The sequence below is a fragment of the Corythoichthys intestinalis genome, chromosome 9, assembly GCF_030265065.1.
Source record: "Corythoichthys intestinalis isolate RoL2023-P3 chromosome 9, ASM3026506v1, whole genome shotgun sequence".
In the NCBI taxonomy this organism is placed as follows: domain Eukaryota; kingdom Metazoa; phylum Chordata; class Actinopteri; order Syngnathiformes; family Syngnathidae; genus Corythoichthys; species Corythoichthys intestinalis.
Genome location: NC_080403.1, coordinates 24,440,316 through 24,461,350, shown reverse-complemented (window position 1 = coordinate 24,461,350; position 21,035 = coordinate 24,440,316). Strand labels below are relative to the sequence as shown.

General features: G+C 39.1%; 1 protein-coding gene across 3 annotated transcripts in view; it reads right to left on the bottom strand.

Moving 5' to 3' along the window:
- Positions 1–36: 36 nt before the first annotated feature.
- The window catches only part of LOC130922058 (mitogen-activated protein kinase kinase kinase 12-like), a 36,320-nt gene continuing 15,321 nt past the window's right edge, over positions 37–21,035 (bottom strand). The window contains exons 8-15 of one of the 3 annotated variants that reach the window (XR_009064451.1): positions 17,205–17,314; positions 14,141–14,257; positions 13,886–14,032; positions 11,877–12,558; positions 10,584–10,651; positions 10,177–10,480; positions 3,642–3,784; positions 37–2,139 (exon numbers count right to left, since the gene is read on the bottom strand). Coding sequence is in view for 2 of the 3 variants with exons in the window: in XM_057846554.1 (XP_057702537.1) it covers positions 3,707–3,784; positions 10,177–10,480; positions 10,584–10,651; positions 11,877–12,558; positions 13,886–14,032; positions 14,141–14,257; positions 17,205–17,314 (1,506 nt within the window). In the remaining variant the exon portion in view is untranslated. Of the gene's footprint in view, positions 2,140–3,043; positions 3,785–10,176; positions 10,481–10,583; positions 10,652–11,876; positions 12,559–13,885; positions 14,033–14,140; positions 14,258–17,204; positions 17,315–21,035 lie in introns of those variants that run through there. The other 2 variants (XM_057846554.1, XM_057846555.1) reach the window with 2 other exon arrangements.

Sequence of the window (21,035 nt, the reverse complement as noted above, 5' to 3'; positions counted from 1 at the left end):
TCCATCCATCCATCCATCCATCCATCCATCCATCCATCCATCCATCCATCCATCCACTTTCGCTTAATCCAGGGTCGGGTCGGAAGGGCAGCAGCTTTAAGGGGGAAGCCAAGACTTTCCTCACCCCAGCCACTTCAACCAGCTCTTCAAGCGGGATCCCAAGGCGTTCCCAGGCCAGCCGAGAGACATAGTCTATTCAGCGTGTCCTGGATCGTCCCCGGGGCCTCCCGCCGGTGGGACATGCTCGGAACACTTCTCCCAGCGGTATTTGCTATTTTTTATGTCCCAAAAATGCATCATTCCAATTCACAGCAGAAGCTTGTTTTTCTTTGTATTAGTTGTTTGTAGAATATCCTAGAATGATTTCCTGACCAGTCTATCGATAATCGTTGTATCACCATATCATCAGATCATCGTTATCGTGAGGTCTGTATCGCAAATCGTATCGTATCGTGAGGTAACACGAGGTTCCCACTCCTAGTGTTTAGTGTGGCTACCGGTGGTAAAACGTGGTGTTTTTTTCTCTCTGGCAACTGTCTGTGTTGAGAAAGAGAGTGTGTGTATAATGTAAACATGATACAAGTCATACACATGTGCTTTTTATGGAAAATAATTCAATTGTATTTGTTCTGATGGTAATACTGTTGAACTGTGGCTGTGGGTTTAGGCTCATCTAAAGGACTGCATTTATTTTATTTGGATTTTTTTTTCCCATTTATTTTAATTTAACATTATATTTATGTTCCAGTTTGCTGGTATGTTTTGAAAAATAAAAATCCTGTTCAATGGATTTTTTTTTCTTTTTTTAAACCCCAGATATCTCAAAGTAGCACATTTTAGAACTGTAATTGTAACACTGTGATATTTTGGTTTAAAATTATCATACCGTCAGAATCTCATACCGGCACATGCCTAACCCCAAAGTTGGTATTGTCCTTGTAGACGCTACAATATGTGCTCATCTGTCTATGTAGTATGTAGATACGAAATGGTTGGAAACCTTTATTCATTTTTGGACAAAAACCTTTGAATTTTAAAGACGAAAAAATTTTGAGTACTTGTCGACTGTTTGACATTTCGTTGACTAAAACTTGATGGAGATGAAAACATTTGGAAATGACTTAATTATGACTAAGACTAATAAGTATTTTTGTCCAAAAGACTAAGATTAATACAACAATTAAAATGGCTGCCAAAAACAACACTGGTCAGTATGATAAATCAGTGTTTTTCAACCTTTTCTGTGTCACGACACGTTTTTACATTGGAAAAAATCTCACAGCACACCACAGATCAAAAATGTTCCAAAATTACTTTCTGTACAGTGTATTTAATGAAAAAAAATAATTTCTCTGTATTTATATTTACACAGTGCGAAACTTGAGTCTGTTTAGATGAACACAAAGCCGATAATCTTCTTCAACAGCTCTCAGTCTCACTCTGGTTTTATTTTTTATAGCAGTTCGGCTTGAAAAGCTCAGAATTATAAGACAGGGGGACTTTAACTATGTCTTGAACTGCATCAGGGCCGTGCATCTTGCTGAAAATTACTTTGTAGGCAGGTAGTATTAATTTCTCTGCCAAATGGGACTTTTTAAATTAAGCAACAAGTTCAGTAACAAGGTAACTGGCTTTGAGAGCTTTCTAATTTACCTTTGTAGTTTTTCTAAGAAAAAAAAAAAAAAAATTGCCTGTTTCTCTTTTTCACAAAGGCGAACAAAATAGTCCATCAACTTGTTTTGAAGCGATGGGTGTTTCGTTTGGAGATGACTTTTAAGCTTGCGTGGCACCTTGGCGCTGTTGGAGAGCTCAAGAACTGAACTCAAGAACGTTCAAGAACTGCTCGGATTTCTAGCCATCAGCCACCTTGCTGTCCTCAATGTGTAGGAATAAAACACAGGGGGAGGATTGGCGGTCATCACATATGGATAAAATAGAAGGGGCACTTGTGTGTATATAGACACTTGACAGGTCTAATCAAATACAGTAGACGTGCTGGGGTCCACATTGTCGCGGACAGCAAGGTGGCTGGTGTCTAGAAATCCGAGCGGTTCTTGAACGCGACACGAGCAATACCTCAGTCATCTGCACACGACCAAGAACTTTCTTCCTACTCCCTCCTTCCTACTGCACCTCCGCCTGATAACGTAAAAAAAAGAAACAATGCGATATTGGATAATTTCTCGCGGCACACCTGACGATCTCTCATGGCACACTAGTGTGCCGCAACACACTGGCTGAAAAACACTGTGATAAATGACACATCCATATGGATATCTTGGTCGCTTTGTTCCGATTGACATACTGTTTAATCTCTCAATGAAAACGCCAAATCTAATGGTCGGCTCGGTTCAAGATGTTAGCCTGCAGCCTGCTCTGTCTTTCCAACACATCACCATTTGAGTGAGGAACTTAATCCGCAATTTTGTTTTGCCTCGCAGCCTAAATCTGATATACCTGTTGCCTTCTCTGGTGTTCAGACATTCACTGATCGGCAGTCTGTAGGTTACCTGGGTATAACTGACATCATATTCGTCCCATAAAGGCAGCACCTATGAGTTGTGTCATTTTCTGTTATAAGAGTTCAGAATAAAATCGTGATTTGCATATTTATAGATCCGAGCGCGTATTATTTTGACTTTTGCTTTGTATTAGGCACAAATAATCGTTTCTTATCTCGACCACCAGAGGTCAGCATCGCTACGGGAACCTCTCCATTGATCGATTTAATCCTTTATTCAAAAAATATAAAGTCATTCTTTCAATAAACTTTATTGAAAGAATGACTTAATATTTTTGATTAAGCGATCCAATTCATTTTAACTGAGAGGACTGGCTGTGAATGTTCATCTTTCAGTCCCGTTGATGATGCTAGGCATCCAATTTATTTTGAGTGGGAGGCATGCATGTCTAGCAGCCAAGAAGAATCTAATCAAAAGAATTTAATCAAAAGAACAATGATTTTGAGGAAGAAAATGATTGACTGATCTAAAACCTATTTCGGCTTGACCAGAAATAAAAATGTACATCTCATTTTGCCAAAAATCTGCCATCTTTATTTTACGCATTCAATGGTCCTCCTTACAAAACTGCCACCGAAACCTTAAATATGCAATATCTATATATCAGAAGCATGCTTATTTTTTAAACAATTTAGAAAAAAAGTATATACATCCAGAGAAATAGTCCAGTAAATGCTGCTAAAGACAAACGGACATATTGCTTCTTCTTTGTTCACAAAACTCTTCCGCTTTTATTCCCACGCATTGGGATGCGCAAGCAAGGATTACATTCATCTGACAAAACGAGAAAAAAAAAAAAGCTTCATGTGGTCAACAAGTAGAAACGTCAGCACCTTTTTTTCCCAAACGATACAATATCACGCGTTAAAATTTTTTGTTCTTTTTACACGAGTGTGTTTTCTTTCTGTACACGTAGAAAATGGCAACGTAATCCACGATGACACTATGTAAACATTTTTGAACGCAATAAATAAATAAATAAATACATGAATAAATAGATGCAAGAGTGCATGATTAGAACAAAAAAAACCTGATGGGATTTTGTCGTGATAACGTGACACAGTGAGAAACCACATATACTTTGTTCAATTTGCTCAAGTCCACATTTGTAGTGCACACCAGTGCGTGTTGACGAGGTGATCGACAAAGCCTATCTTTGATCCGGTTTGGGCCGTTTTTTCATTTCACCAGTTCTGGCTGGGCTCCACGCAGCCCGGTTGGTCCAGCTCGGCGCTGTCGCAGTCTGAGTCATCATAGAGAACCTAAAAGCACAAAAGTAATACTTGGTGATGAGCGGTGTTTGGGTTAGTTCAGTGCTTCTCAATTATTTTTTGTTACGCTTCCCCCCAGGAAGACGTAAACGTTTGTCCCTAACCCCAACTCTCTACTGCTACTGTAAATGGTATCATTTGTCTATATAAATATTATAAGTATACTAGCGATGTCCCGACTAGTCGACGTAATAGATGATGTAAATGCGTCGATGAGCACACCATCCCAGGGATTCCCCTATATTCAACAGATTGTGGCGCACCGCCACACTAAAATGAAAGCCGCCACGCCTGGCAAATGAGATGTATTTTATTTATTTATTTAAATAAAAAAAAAATTTTTTAAGGCCGCTTCAAACTAGCGGCAGCCGAGTGGGAGGAGTTCAGCGGACACCTATTCATTGTGTATTGTAGCCTAATGTTCGTAACTATGCAGGCCCCCCCTTAAGAGACGCAAGGGGAACGAGTAGGAAGAATGGGAGAACGAGCGAGATAGCGAGAGATAGCGGTCGCATGTTTTTCTTTATTATTGTTACCACAATAAAGTGGGTAAGCAAATACAGACTTCTCTCCTTCTTGCCCATATCCGGGGCATTACAATAATTTGGATCGGACTTTTCGGCGAAAGTGAGCGGTGGACGGCCGTCTTGGACGGAAAGCAAACTTTGACCAACTTGCGCTGAGAGACTGCGGAGAGGCGGGGCCCAAAATAAAGCCTTGCTCTATTTTCAGAGCGTTGGTCACAGTAAACGATTTATCAGTTCAAGCAGAGTAAAATGATACATATTCACGGTACAAGAACGTCGTTTCTGTGTCCATCGATTGGTAAGAAAAGGCTGTTTGTACGAGTGACGTGTGGGCGCTCCCGTCAGGGGGGACATTTCACGTGGAGTGGCTATTTTTCGGCACAACACCGGCGCGCCAACTTCAGACAATTACGGCTGACGAAACTTTGATAAATGCGCCCCCCCACCCAAATTTCGCGAGCTCTGGGACACTCGAAAAATGACTCTCATACCTCTCCTTGCTAAGTTAATGGTACCTCGACGTGCCTTTGTGTGGAAATTTAGTTTACGAACAACGGGGAAAAAACTATTCACCTTCTCACCGAATCAAGTAAAACTCTTTACACGGCTATTAGAATTCCCCCAGTGCTCTAAATGGGTCAGTTGACAGAAGGACTGTTATTGTTGTGGTAATGTAGTACTTATGAGGGTCAAATAAAAGGAAAAAGGAGGACTACGACGGTGGTCTGCAACCCGCGGCTCTCGGGCCGCATGCGGCTCTTTAGCGATGCTTCGGAGCTTTTTTTTTTTTTTTTTTTTTTTAAAATGGAAAAAGATGGGGGAGGGAAATATATTTTTTTGTTTTAATAGGATTTCTAGGAGGACAAACATGACACAAACATTCTTTCAATTCATTAATATTGTAATGAAGTTAAACTTGTGGTGGCATAGTACAACAGAGTAGTCACGTGGTGCGTCATTCTCTATAGGATCCACTGCAGGGAAAACAAACATTTAATCATGAAGGCTAATTACGTATTTCTATAGTAGGCTAATATAGCTAGTATCGATAATTATAAGGCTTGTAAAAGGCTTTTAATTTTTTGTGGCTCCAGACATACTGTATCAGTTTTTTTTGTGTTTTTTTGGGGGTCAAATATGGCTCTTTCAACAGTTTGGGTTGCCAACCCTGAGTCACTATGAGATGTAAGTCGTACTATTGCCACGAGAAAAAAAGTCGCATTAGTACATCGGGTAACGTAGCTGTAATCAGCTACGCATTTTACATACATGTACTGTAGCTGAGAGGTACAACATTAGCCTGGCTAATGAAATATTTCAAATATATCTTTGTTATGGTTCTTCTTGGGGGAAAAAATGAAGAAAAAAAAATTCGCTGTGGCACGACATGGTGAGGCTGTCCGACTCCGATGCAGCCCACCACCACAGCTTCAAAAAATCCTAGGGGAAACACTGCATCCCGTCGACTGTTAATAAAGGGTTAAAAAAATATATGCATGGAAAGTTGAGAATGGCGAACGCTTGGGATTCCAGCTTCGAAATCGGCACAAGGCCAAAAAAGCATACCAGAGTGACCAAAGCATGGACTTCTCTCAACGAAACAAAGGAGGGTACACTGTCGTGTGCAGTCTCTTCAATGCCAAGCTTGCATACCACGGCAGCAAGTCGGCCGTGAATGAACACCTGAAGCGCTGTCACTCAGGTATAATTTTGGAAGACGACAGGAGACAACAAGCTGGCGGATCGTAAGTCCATATAACGACATTTTTTTTAAATTGAAGTTGCCTTTATGCGGGTTGTACGACAGAGTATTAGGGGCTAATGTCGGGCTAATGTAGCTGAATAATCAGCTACGTACTTTACGTAGCGCGTTGCCGCCTCCGTTGAAACCAACAATATTGAGCGCATCTTGTGTTTTACAATCGGTTTAACAAATAAGGAAATCCTTATTATTTTGCTTCATTAACATCAAACTATAATCACTAGAAGAATTTATACTAATGCTTTGTCGTGCACCCAACGAAGGTACATGTATGTAAAGTGCGTAGCTGCTCACAGCTGCAGTACGGCTAATTTAGCTAAATTACCTGCTATGTTACTATGCTACTTTACGAAGCCCTGAATCGCTTTCGTTAAAATGAATTAATGAATTGGGAGCTACGACGAAGTATTAAAATAGAATCATGCGTTGTAATATTATGAAAAAAAAGTTCTATTACGTATCTTACATTAAATAATATGTATGCAGTATGGCTAATTTACTTTTAGCTAAGATTTCAAATAATAATAATATAAAATAATATTACGACATCTATTACTTTAATCTCGTGTAAAATAACAATTTTTTTCTCGCAGTATTATGACTTTAATCTTGTAATATTACGACTTTATTCTTGTAGTCCCATTTTTCCCCCCTTTCTTTGTTTGGCCATTATACTCGGTCGTCCAATATACACTGGAAAATATTGTTTAAAAAAAAGAAAAAAATTGTGGTGATAGCTGTACTAGCAATGTCATGCAAGTAACGAGCTTGTAAAACTAATATTATGACTTTTTTCAGAAGCAGAAGCAGAAACATTTAAAGGAAAATTGGAGGCCCAGAATTACAGTGGTACCTCTATATACGAAGTTAATTCCTTCCAAGACCTTGTTTGTAAGTAGAAATGGTCATTATGTCGAGCAGGATTTTCCCATAAGAATACATTATAATTCCATTAATTCGTTCCACAGCCCGAAAACCTTCACTAAATCCTTAATAAAATGCTGCAGGTACTATTACAAATAGCAATTACACAGAGCAAAACAAATAAATTATGATTAAAAATCAGAATAATAATAGTAATAATAATGACAATACAGTGGTACCTTGACATACGATTGCTTCGACACATGATCTTTTCGACATCCGAGGTCAAATTTGACTCGCCATCTTTTTCTACATCAGACGACATGCTCAAAATACGATGATCTATGACAGCACCGCAGTTACTTTGTTTTCCCGCAAGACTGACACACACCAGATTTTGTTGTGACAGAAATCAACATGGGTTCCAAGCAGGGGCGGACTGGGACTAAAAAGCAGCCCTGGACTTTGACTCAGCCCTACGGGGTCCGGGAGAATTTTTTTTTTTTTTTTTTTTTCACATTTTATTGTAAAATGCATCAATTTCGTGCACTTTGAGAGAAAAATGAAGCGGCTATGCAAACTACACATTGCATTATTATACATTTTAACTTGAATACTCACTGAGAAATTAACAATTTCAATTTCAATGAAAATACAATAAACATTTCAAGACAAATACTGTATACATAACCTTCATTGGAAAGTACTAACCAGTAGTGCTGCAACGATTAATCGATTAACCCGAGTAATCGATTAGAAAAAAAGATTCGAATTAAATTTTGCTGCTTCGAGTATTCGTTTAATAAAAGTGGCGTCGTCATGGTTTGTTTTGACAGTGTTTGCATTCAGTTTTATTAATTTGGGTGGATACACTGCCCTCTTGTCTGCCTCATTTCACTCAGCTGAATCCAGCTGCTCCATGTTAAAACCAACATAAGCCAAGTTTTTTTTGTGCAAATGTTTTTTTTAATGCATTCGTAATTTAGTTCATGGGTATATTAAACCGTTTTTTTTTTGTGGGAATACAGTATGTGTCTGAACCATTTGTTAAGAGCAATGTATAATTTTTTTTTTTTTTTTAAACGTTTTATAGCATTTAAGCTAGTGGACCTCTTCTATGTAAGTTAGCCAACAGTTCGTTTATTGTACATAGATCCTTATTTATCTTTTTATACCATTTGAGGCTCAGGTATTATAATTTTTCGTGTTCCTCATCCGATTACTCGATCATTCGAACGAACTAGTTCATCGATTAATCGACCACTAAAATAATCGATAGCTACAGCCCTACTAACAAGTAAACAAAACAATATATAAATGATTAAAAATATATATCATATCAATTTAACTACCCAAACTATCATGTAAGACCATTCATTTTATTAATATTTTGTTATATTTCTTCTGAATTAATATTGCTGCTGCGTGTGCATACGTCGTTTTACAGCTAAAATATTTTTTCTTAGGAGAGGGATAGTAGGAGTAGCATACTGTAACTTGACACGATTGCAAACGGGGACATGGACTAGCTAGCATTAACCCTTTAATTGCCATTTATTTCATTTAAAATGTAGCTACCTGTGGATAACAATTGCCAATATACCTAGCAAGTAACCCTCTTCATCCCTACTTACTTGCCCTGCGCTTGTCTGGGGAACTTCCACCAGCTCATCATTACCCTCTCCCTCGTCTGTTGTCTCTCCCTGCACCGGCTGCACGTGAGTGGCTGCCGCTCCCACTCTCACCATCGCCGGGGGCTAGGCTGTTGCTAGCCGGCGTGGCCGTTGTACCCAGACTGCTTCTTGCGAACATGTGTGTCATATTATGACATTTCAATGCTTCGCTCTCGAATTTCTTCAGTTTTTTTTCTCTAACCTTCTCTGCGCCACCCTTCTCTTTTCTTTTTTTGCCACCACCATCCATATTGTTTATCCATGCTCGTCGCTATTTTGCTTCCACAAGGAGTAAGGCTTTACCAAAATAGGCTACTCTGTGCTTTCTTCGTTCTCCTCCAATCAGATTGGCGGTTAATAGCCAGGCGCATTGCTGCCACCTGTCGGATTGGATGCGAACTGTAGATAATCATAGAGGATAGGGGGGATAAAAACAGTGATGTATGTATGGCGGCCGCCTGTGCTCTGGACGGCCGGCGACCGTTCTGTGATCTTCCAGAAGCTACAGATTACCAGTCCGCCCTTGGGTCCAAGAATGTTAGTGCAGGTGGTGAAAAAAATGAAAAGGTGATGCTTACTATTGACATGAAAATGGATATGATGGAAAAATATGAGCGTGGGATGCGCATCCGTAATATGGCTCAACAATACAGCCGTAGATGGTCTTTCAAGGCGTTCCTCCTCCGTTTGCCAGTCTTTATAAGTTAAGGAGGCAATTATTATCGTGGTGACATCGCCTAAGGAATCGCCAGCTTCGTCAGGTTTCTAATCATTTATTCCATCAACTTGTGCAGCACAACAGCCTAGTGTCCCCCGCAGCACGTAAACAAAGTGAAAGTAAGACTCACTCCGTCAAGTCAGCCTCGGTAAGTATTCAGGTACACCACAAAAACACTTTCGGCCACATAAGAACCCGGTTTGTTAAATTATTACAAGTCTTATTATTATTATTATTACTATTATTACAGGTCTTATTATTATTATTACTATTATTATTCAAATTTTTATTCAAAATTTGTTTTGGTCTTTGTAATTGATATTTGCAATAGTAACATCAGTATTTATTAAGAATTTAGTATACGTAGGTTTTCAGGCTGTGGAACGAATTAATGGAATTATAATGTATTCTTATGGGAAAATCCCGCTCGACATACGACCATTTCGACTTTCAAACAAGGTCCTGGAAGGAATTAACTTTGTATGTGAGGTACTACTGTACTGGATTTAAGACTTTTTTTTAGACTTTTAGTCTTGTGTTAGAAATCAGCCCATATTTTTGCTTGTAAATTTAATTTGATCTGTAAATTAACTTGGCCTGAAAATACTAAACCTTTGTAGTATATTGTTTTCGGGTCAAGACTGACCCGTTAAAAGTTTGGGTATGTGAAAAGTACCGTTGATTTTTGCATATGAAATTTTAAAAAAGGGTCAATTCTGACCCCAACAATATGAGGGTTAAGATCCTGCGAATACCCTGTAATATTAAAGTGATGCGTTACATCCAAAACTGCTGATGAGTGAGTTTCCTGTTAATTGTTAAACGAGCAGTAAACTTACGTCGTCGTTGAGCTCGTGTCCGGCTAGCTGCGTCCGGACGCGTCGCACGGCGGCTTCCTTCTCAGAGAGACCGTCGGAGGCGGCGCGGCGAGCCGGGTCGGAGGGGTCGGCGGGTATTTCGGATCCTTGTGAGAGGAGGTCGTCACTCTTGTCGTCCAGACGCTCGTCCGTGTTGGTGCTGACTGCATCGGGAGTGCCGCTGTGCGAGCGTTCTGTGGTGTTGCCTTCCTCGCCGTCCGACACGGAAAGGTTCTCCGAGCTGAACGTGGACAGCGACTGGCACTTGCTCATACTTGCCGGCCTCCTGATAAAGAAAAAAAACGTGAAAGAGGGCAATGCTATCAACACTTGAGGTCAGAAGGACTTTGTTCCTAACTCAAGCATCAGACGTGTTCAAAATGGCTCACCATCTTGTTGGCAGCTCCACTTCGCTGTCCACCTCGCCTTCTTCCTCTTCGGAGGACACGCCGCGCCTCTGTGGAGAAAAAGGTGAACAAAATGTCTGGTCATTCCAAGTTGTACTTACAACAACTCGACTCCAAAATGCCCAAATTGGATTTAGCCCACTCAGTTCAAGTATAAAGACTAATCTGTGTCAACGTTAAATTGAGGTAGTAGGGTTGCCACAAACAATTATTTTGAAAGTGGATTAGTTTTGTGTAACTAATCGGCTCGTGTTTGCTGTGACATTACACAGGGCTTTACATTTTAGCTTTAAATGTGAATTTGAACCAGAAGCTGTGCTATAAAAAGTTGGGATTGAATATGATGTAACTATCATTACTTTCCATAGCAAAAGCAGATTTTGGCCCACGATAATCAGCTGCTTTCACTGTTTTTTTTGTGTGGTTTTTTTTACATAAAAAAAAAAAAAAAAAAAAAGTAAGAAATAAAAATGCCATAAAAACTACCCCCCATTTTTGTTTTTTATTTAAATTTTGTTTTGAGTAAACTTGAATAAGAAACATAAAAAAAACAAATGTTTTTCCCGTTTGTTTTATGTAAAATATAAATAAATACTTATTGAAATATACTGTATATATAAGACAATATTTATCATACACTTTATTCATTATTCTTTATTATTAATATTGTATTATAATATTTTACATTATGATTTTGGTTATGATACAAATTGCATATATTATTTTAAATGACTTGTGTGTGTACACTACGGTTCAAAAGTTTGGGGTCAGAGCGAATCCAAACTTTTGAACCGTAGTGTATCATAAGGGATTTTTTTATTATGTACACTACTCATTATGTAGTGTGTATATATGTGTATATATACATATATATATATATGTATTTTTTAAAATATATATGTATACATATATATGTATACATATAGTACATATACATTATAAATTATCTTAAAAAAAAAAAGAATTTAATATACACAATGATAAATAATACTAATGAACAAAATGCTAATAAAACTAAATAATAATATTAAAATGAATAAAAACAGAAATAAAATTTGGTTATGGCCCCCAATAACACTATAAATAGATTTCTTTTTAATTACTGCCCTATAGAGGGTTAAAAGCCTCAAAAGTGATGATCAAAAAGCAAATGATCGCTGCCAGAATAGATTTGGACTTGTATCATTGTTAATGGCACAGAAACATGATCATTCACTGCTAGACCTACTCGTTCCAATGGATTATTTGTCATCTGTCAGTGAGTATGTGCATTACCTGACTACGCGTGACGGCCGCCCTGTAGAGCAGCGCCGACGGCGTGAGTCGCTGACTTCTAGGCGAACGCGTGATGACGACACCCTCCTCCTTTTCCTCGCCGTCCTGTGGAACGCGGGGCGATCCGGTGGACGGGGGCCTCGCAGCCGCCGCCCCCCTGCCGCAGGGCGAGTCGGGGCTGCTAACGAACGGGACGGAGGCGGCGTCTTCGCTGGGCGTGTCACTGCGCGGGGGCGTTTCCGCCAGTTCTTCCCCGCCAGTGTCGGGGCCAGGGTCCGGGCCGTCTTCCTCTAGCCCGGCCGAGGCGCTCCGGCTGCCCGCCCGGTCCAGGCCGGGTCCGGGCCGGCCCTTGCGGCGCTCCTCCGCTTCCAGCGTGGTGGAGATGAGGTCAGGGCTGGAGGACGACATCTTCTTGAGCAGCAAGTCGTGACGCAGGCCCCTGAGTGCGGCGCCGGGGTCCAGGCGCTGCTTGCCGGTGCCAGCACTGATGGCGGCCAATGACGAGGACAGTGTGGCCTTGAGCTGAGCCAACTCGTTTCCGCCGCCTTTGCCCGCCTTCCTGTAGCGAGGCTTGCCTCGGCGAGAGCGGCCCGGCGATGTGGAGCCCTTGGTGGGGATGGTCACCTGAGTCATGGACGAGTCCAGTTTGGGAAGGATCACTTCTGACTTCAGTATGTCCGGCCTCCAGGGAACAAAAAGGACACACTTCATTCAACAAAAGCTAAAAGCACATAAAAATCCTGAGTAAAATTTTTTTAGATAAATAGCCATACTTTATTTTTCAAGGTTAGATAAAAAGTTTCAAGATTCAAGTCATAATAGCATACAAATATTCCCGCATTTTTCTAGCAAAAATTGCTTTTTTTGGATTAGAAACTTAATTTTGGAAGATTAAAATCAAATTGCATATTTGTTAGAGAAACTGTGCCAAATCAAAACTATGAGACTAAATTTTGTTACTATTTTCTTTGCCCCCCAAAAATTTTTTGGAAAATTTAAACTCGCAATACAGTGATCCCTCATTTTTCGTGGTTAATTGGGACCAGAAGCCGTCTCGATAAGTGAAAAACCGCAAAGTAGTGACCCCCCCAATTTTTTTTGGCCTTTAATGTATTAGCATTGGAAATAGGCTAACCTACACATAATGAGTTGCCACAGCAACTGTTTAACAAGCTAAACGATGATTGACGCATGTGGCGCTTTGAAGTTTCCGCTTCCGAGCATCTCTGGCAAGACCAAACCTTAACGTCTGTCAATCATCGTTAACTTTAATAAGCATCTCCAGTGCACTTCCTGACCAAGAAAAGAGCAGCAGGAGGGAGAGTGAGACTACTTGATAGGATCGGGACAGCTCATCTGTATTTATTTATTTATGTTTTTCATTGGAAAAAAATCTGCTATAGACTGAGAGCGTAAAGTTTGAAGCGCGAAGAAGCGAGGGATCACTGTACATTACAAGGATAAAGTATATTTTTGAGATTAGACTTCAAGGGGGAAAAAGTTTCATTTTTGGGGTAAAAAGTCAAGCTAATAAAGCTTAATTTTAGTGAGACTAAAGTTGTAAATTTTAAAAAGTATATTGTATTAAAAAACCTTATGACAATAAAATGTAATACAGCAAAACAAAGCCCCGAGATTTAATTTCCTTAAAAGAAAGCAGTATATTTCATTAAAATGAATACTAGTATACTGTTGAGAAAAAAAATCATATTTAATGAGAAAATTTCTTGGATGTAAAGCTGATCGTTTTTTTTTTTCTGTTCAACTTTTATTGATATGACCACATTAACCCACAACACCTGTAAAATACCACAAGGTGTCAGTATCACTCTGCAAACTTTAGTGTTCTCTACAACGTATCTTTATTTTAGCTTCACTTATTTTTCAACAGTATTTGACTTCTTGAAATGCTACTTTAAGGGATAACCTGTAAATGTTAATCAAGTAATTATCATTACGCTGGTTACAATTTGACATTAGAACTAAAATAATGGCGCAAAGATACGTACTTAACTGACCTCTTGCTGTGCGCGGGCAGCTTCTGAGGCACGTTGCGTTTCTTCATGAGTTTCTCCATGGAGTTGGAGGAGGCCGATTGTCTGGAGCTGTGGTGCTTGAAGCAGCCCGGGTACTTCTTGTCCAGCGACTGCTCCCTCCTGACGTTACACAAATAGTAAATATTCACTTGACAGCAATAGGAGACGGCGCGGGTCGTTCAACGCGCTGACGTCAGTGTCGTCTGGAAGCGAGCTGAGCTTTCGTACTTGAGCAGCTCTTTCTCCTTGAGTTCCAACTGCAGCATGATGGCGTTGAGCTCCATGTAGAGATTGTTGGCTCGCTCCAGTTTCCTCTCGTAGTGCTCCCGGATGTCAAGCGCATGTCTGTGCGGAGAGAAAATGGACAGAAATTGAATTACAAATTGACATGTTAATAGTTAACACTGTTGTCAGTGATTATCTTCATGATTGACTTGACAAGAACAGCAACAATTCTGCCTTTTATATGAACGTAAGATTTAAAAATTTTTTGGGTTTTTTTTGTTTAAATTTCGGGGTGGAGGCCGTTTTTCTTTATTGAAATAGCATTTTAATTCATAATAATTTTCAAATATATATCTTAATTAGTCTCTTTAATATAATCTTTAAAAGGTGTTTTATAACATTCAGCTGTTATTTAATGTTTAATGGCAATTTTAAAAAAACAATTTTTAGATTAAAATCTTATTTGTCATTTTTATTACTTTTTGATCACTCTATAATAATTATTAAAAGACTTGTTTTCTATCTTTTATAATGGCAGTCGATGTTAGTATCATGATTGTACAATAAAACTGGCCAACAATTTTTTCAACATTTTCTGTGGCATCAGTTACTAATTTTAAGTCACTGATTTCAAGTCTGCCATCGTTTTTTCCCCTCTAATGTATACTTTAGTTTTCGCGCAATCAGCATTTTTTTGTATTCCTATATCAGTGGCATTTTATACAGATTCCTTCTTTAGTTTAAAGTAGAGTAGTTTAAAAAGTTTAACTCAATTCCAGCTTAGGTTTTCAGCAGTGTTGTTTTCGTCAAAGGGACGATAACGAAAATTTTTCGTCAACAAACAATTTTTTCATGATGATGACGTCACAATGATGAGCTAAAAACGTGTCTTGAAGACTAAAATATAACGAGATGGTTGCCAGTTGTCTGACGAGACGAGAACGAGATAAAAATTCGCCATAGTTTCCGTTATAAATTCACAATATGTGATATTTTCATATTGTATATGTAGTTAGCACGCATCTTAGCAGTCTCCTCTCACCCCTCGCCCTACACACATGGCTTTACTCACCGGCCGGAAAGTAAGCGTGTGCCCATTCCAGGCTCCTTTTGTGAAACACATGTGTTGGGTGCTTCTTGGTAAGTTTTGTTTTCTTATATTGGCTATGCCATGTTGCTTTAGCCTTTTTAAGGTCTATGCTGTGTGATCATCACACACTAAACTAACTTGCAGCATTAGCATAGCATTCACGTTAGCACAACGTTCGCGTTAGCATTAGCGTTTAGCGCGGTGATCGGTGAGTGTCTTCGTAAAGTCTTGGAAAACTTTTAAAATAGTGTGTATTATCATAACAAAGATGGTGATGTCCTTGTAAACTCCACAATTGTGTGCTGACTGTGCTCGTCTGTCAACGTCCATACAAAATAGTTGGAAACCTTTTATTTATTAATTCATTAATGAAATTTTTTTTGAAGTTTATAGACGAAAACATTATTAGTAATTGTCGACTAAAACTACATGAAGATTTTTAAATGACTAAAATATGACTCGCGGCATAACTCAGGCTTTAAGACGAAAAAGTTTTCGTCCAAAAGACTATGACTATGATGAAAATTTAAAAGGCTGCCAAAAACAACACTGGGTTTCAGTCATTTGCATAGTTATATACATTTTTCTTTATCGTTGTCAACAATAGTTTGTCAAAGTTTACTGGTTCACATATTCAAACACTTTGGCAGCAGTGCAGTACAGCATGTCACATTGCACCTATTGTTGGCATCCTGTGTCTGCAGTTGTCTAAACAAAGGCATGAAAGCTATTATTTTGCTAAACATTGTTACTTTTGGGCTATTTTTAAGTGCTAGTTATATAAACCCTTAGTTAAAAATATTACTATGCAATATTTTTGCATTGCGCAATATTTGTTTTTTAAAATGTGTATCTCAGAAAACAAGATTATACTGCAATTTTTTTACATCGAATTATTAATTTTTTATGGTTTTAGTTTTCTTCTTTAAATTGACTTAAACTGCATTCTTAAAGCATGACGAGGGAACACTTGTTTTCCCTTAACGATGACTATAACGAAAATATTTCATCAATGAACAATTTTTTTCATGATTATGACGAGATGATAACAAGCTGCAAACGTGTTTTGGGAGACCACAACATACGGAGACTAATACCAATTTTTGTCTGACAAGACGAAAATGCCTGATAGTTTCTGTCATTTGTTCGCAATGTGTGACATTTTATGTGAAGTTAGCCTGCATCGTAGCAGTCTTTTTGTGTCACTCATGTGACGTGCTGCCCCCCCCCCCATCTTGGAAAGAGAGAATATGCAATTGTAGTGATCGTCACACACTAAGTGTAACTTGTAGTGTTAGCATAGCATTCGCGTTTGTGTTAGCAGTAGGCTAATGCTAACAGCGAGCATCCTCTTAAAATCTCAGACTTTTTTTTTTCTTAAATTTCATGGCGTCCAGGTGGGTATAATTGTTTGAAAATAATGTACTGTTTTCCTGCTGTGTGTGTGAATTAACACCAAGTTGGCGTTGTCCTTGTAGACGTTACAATATGTGCTTTCCTGTCAATATTCATTCGAAATAGTTGGAAACCTTTATTTACTTATTTATTTTTGGATGAATTAAAAAAAAAAAATTACATATGAAAATTTTTTTAGTGTACATCGACTAAAACTAAATGAAATTAGTCTTGAGTTTTTGTTGACAAAAACTAGACGAAGACAAACACATTTTGAGATGACTAAAATATGACTAAAATATGACTAAGACTAATAAGTATTAATGTAGACTAAGATGAAAATTAAAAAAGGGCTGGCAGAAACAATACTGCTGGGCAAAAAGGCACTAAGATTCTATATACCTATATATAGGTATATAGAATCTTAGTGCCTTTTTATATATATTATATAAAATTATATTTAAATATATCTCTGTCTATACCTCATTTAAATTTACGTTACGATCCATGGGAAGTATTCCAATTCAAATTCCAGGAATTTTTGAATTTTTGCTTGTATTTCCATCTTGTGGTTGATCTGACCTCAGTTCCTCCCTGCGGCGTTTGATGAGCTCCTCATCCAACCGGTGAAGACACGTGCCCTCTGACTTGATCTTCTCAAAGTGATGCCTGACCTCATCTCTCCACTCGGCCTAAAAGCAAACAACCACACACACACAAAAAAAAACAATTAAAACACAACGATCTTTTCTGAACGCAACACTTAAACTGCTTGACGCATTACAACAACATTGGGCTCTTCGGAATCATCTGCAAAAGCCATTCGTGCGATTAATGACGATCAATACTCAGGGAGCAAACATGAACATGAACTGACACGCCGCGAACACATGCATAGTCAGTCGTGACAGCCATTATTTGATACCTGTCATAGTGTGGAGGTCGTGCGTGTGTGCGCTTTTGTGCAAGAGTGATGCTCTTCTTATTAAGCTAATGGACTGCATGTGCACTCTTCAATATCGCCAGGCCCTTTCTTTGCACGGTCTCTGCTCCACACCATTAAAGAAATCAATACACTCCAGCAGCAGCAAATTCTTCTTCCCGACGTCACCAGAAAAATCCATTGTGGGGCAGAGAGGAGAAAAACCGTGGCAGTACGAGGGGGGGTACGGACAGGAATTAAGAATACGTTGGAAGTGCTTGATGGAGGTATTGCGGCGTGACCTTTAAAGGAAATGGGAATCCGGGGAACGTGCATGCATCTCTCCGACACGCTCGAGTGGCTCAAAATGACGGAGGTTGGCCGGGAATCAGTGAGTGTGACGTGACAAACACAAAGAAACAACACTGATGTGATGGAGGGCTCAAAGGAAAAGCTCAATCATTAGCGGGGGTCCCATGAGAGCCGAGGGGGGCCCCGCTCAAGCCGCACCAGACTGGAAAAAAATGTCACGCCTTTGACGGCAAATTATTAAAGGGAGCTCCACTGGAAAAAAAATCAGCAAGTCACTTTTAATTGAGCTGCTATTTGTTGGTGGAATTAGGTGGGATGTGTTCTAATTAGCTGAAATGCTATTTCTGGGGTTACCACATGGATTTTAAACTAATAAGGAGGCTAACAAAAATTGTAGAAAATAGATACTTCTCATTAATATGATTTTGTTTGGATTGAGCGCTATGTTATTAGCTGAGGAGCTGCTTTGGGAGTACACACGAGTCTGCTACAGCACACTACAGGCTGAAGGCTGTGACAAAAAGCGCACATGCCCTCTACTGGCTAACTCGTAAGCTACAGAAAAAATAAATCTGCAATTAATTAATCAGCCCTGGTACTAAAAAATAAAATCGGGCTTCGAAGACCGATTGATACTAGCTCATGCTACATAGTTACCAAATTACAAATTGATCGGTTCACATACGATGAAGGAGTTGGACTTTATGAAAATTTTTATGTCCACAAGAACAACTACATGAGTGACAACTTGGCGGGCCTTCAGCCTGCAAAATCATCTTACGTCGAACTCGCTAGTCGGACAGAGGAATCCTAATAAACAAAATAGGGGAACGTGTATTATACGGTATAGCTAGATACTGATACCCTGCCATTTTTTTTGTACCACTAAAGTGTAGAAAGAAATATTTGACAACGTATTTAACTCATTCACTGCCATTAAGGACAATAGGCATAACAAAAAATTTGGACTTTAAATCACCATTTTATCACTTCCTGTTGATTTTGGGACAGTTTAGGATCACTTCCGGCTGATTTCGGGTCACCTCCTGTAAATTTCAGGTCACTATCTGTTGATTTGGGGGCAAATTCGTTTCACTTCCGATTAACTCTTTGGCTGCCATTGACAGTGATCTACATCCAGTCCGTCTCGACTATAAGTGACCATTTTGTCACTTCCTAAACATTGGATGAATGGGTTTCTTCTTTGGTATAGGTTTCTTAAACTGATTAATAAGCAAAAATCCTCAATTTGGTGTCATTGTTTGAGAGATTTAATATTTCTTTGTAAAGCCCTGTGATCGTGAGAGAGTGGGTGCGTGTGTGTGTCTGAATGCAAACATGGCAAACAAGTAAGATTTTGTGAATTGTGATATAGCGTGTTAACTATTGTTTCTTGTTACAAATGGTATTGTAAAAAGCCTGTTTATGTTTGTATATATAATTGTGGTAATAAAAAATAAAATAAAATATATAAATTATTTAAATAATTAGGGTTTTTTGGGGGAAATTTTGGCTCACTTCTTAGTAACTCATTGGCTTCCCTTAACAGCGATAGATAGCTGCCTGCCCTCCCAGTCAGAATGGATTGGACGAGCATCGCCTTCAATGGCTTGGAAACATGATCATTGTCGACAAAAAACATCGTGTTAAAGCAACACTAGGGAACTTTAACTTTCAATTTTAGCGGCACAGGTGGATAAAAGCGGTATTGTTTTATCTGAAGCAAGACTGCATTTCCCATGAGGACCGGCGCAGAGTATCGTAAAATTCTGATTTCTCGGTCCCCTGAAGTTGGATTGGACGACATTTCTTTTTCCAGCGGCTAAAAGAAAGATGAATAGTGATAATGTAATGAATCCAGTTGTGGCAAAACAATATCATATGACGATGTTGAAAATAAACGTTTGATTTTGTATCGTATTCCCCAACAGCCCTCCGCCCATGGGGAGAGGGGGGTGTCACGCCAGCGAGTAAAAGCTGGACTAATGTTTATTCTCCAGTGTCCTTTTATCCTGGTAGCCTCCATTTTTCTTTTTTTTTTGTCTCCTCGGACAAAACGTTTCGTCTATTTTGTTGTTCTGCCATCTTTGCAAAATTTGCGTGAAAGCGTTCACAACGATTTCCGTCTTTATAACTAATGGGGAAAGGCGTAGTGAGGTATGCCGTAAAGCAGTCAGCCCATTTGTAGTTTTTTTGTGTTGCAGGATCCCTGCCACGCTCCTCAAACTTAATTAATGCCGGCGAAAACGATACAGTTGCCAACCAGTTGCCAGTCGACATATCCTCACAAATGTTATGAAGATATTCTATAAAGGTTGAAAAGTGTTGCTTTAAGGTTTTATAATGATTTTGGTTTAATGATTTTGGTTTAATTCCTTGATGTACCTCTTTTCTTGTCTTGTCTTTGTGATTGCCTTTTTAATTTCACCTGTTGTCTGGCTTCTCCATGTTCGTCTGGCCAACCAGCATCCCTCTACTGTCTACCTTTCGTGCTAAACCAGATGTGTCTAGTCCCATTATCACGTCTGTGCATGTTTGTGTCAAGTCTTTGTCTGTTTTTCGTCGATGTCAGGTCTGTTCCATGCCCTGCTCCATGCTTTGGATGAGAAAGTTTATTTGGCACTTTGACTTTGGTTGCACTTTGGGAAATTTTTTTTGGAGTTTTGCACAAGCACCCCTTGCCTCCTTTTCTCGCACGTACCCCCCAACTTGACATATTTCTTTTCACAAAATAATTTTTCCTTGTTTTTCTGGTCAGAAACCATACCATGTTTTACTGCTGTTGACTAAAGAATGAAATTTTGTTTAAACATTTTCGTTACCATAGGTCTAAGAAATTTACAACTTGTGTACTTAAATAATTTAAGCAACCGTCTCTCACATGAAGGTCATTTACACTAGGTGTTGTCCGTCCCTTTAAATCAGGGGTCCCCAACTACGGCCTGCGGGCCGGATATGGCCCGCCTCCACATTTGGTCCGGCCCCCTGAACAATATCATCATCATTAAAGGAAACAAATAAATCCTAAACGTCCCCTGTCGATTCTCTGATCGGAGTCACAACTCCATAGCGTCGCCAGCTTTATACCACACACCTACAGAGGGATCCCCAGTCAAATTAACCCTCTTTTTCAGGTATTATTATTATTTATTATTATTTTATTTACATTTGTTCCGTGA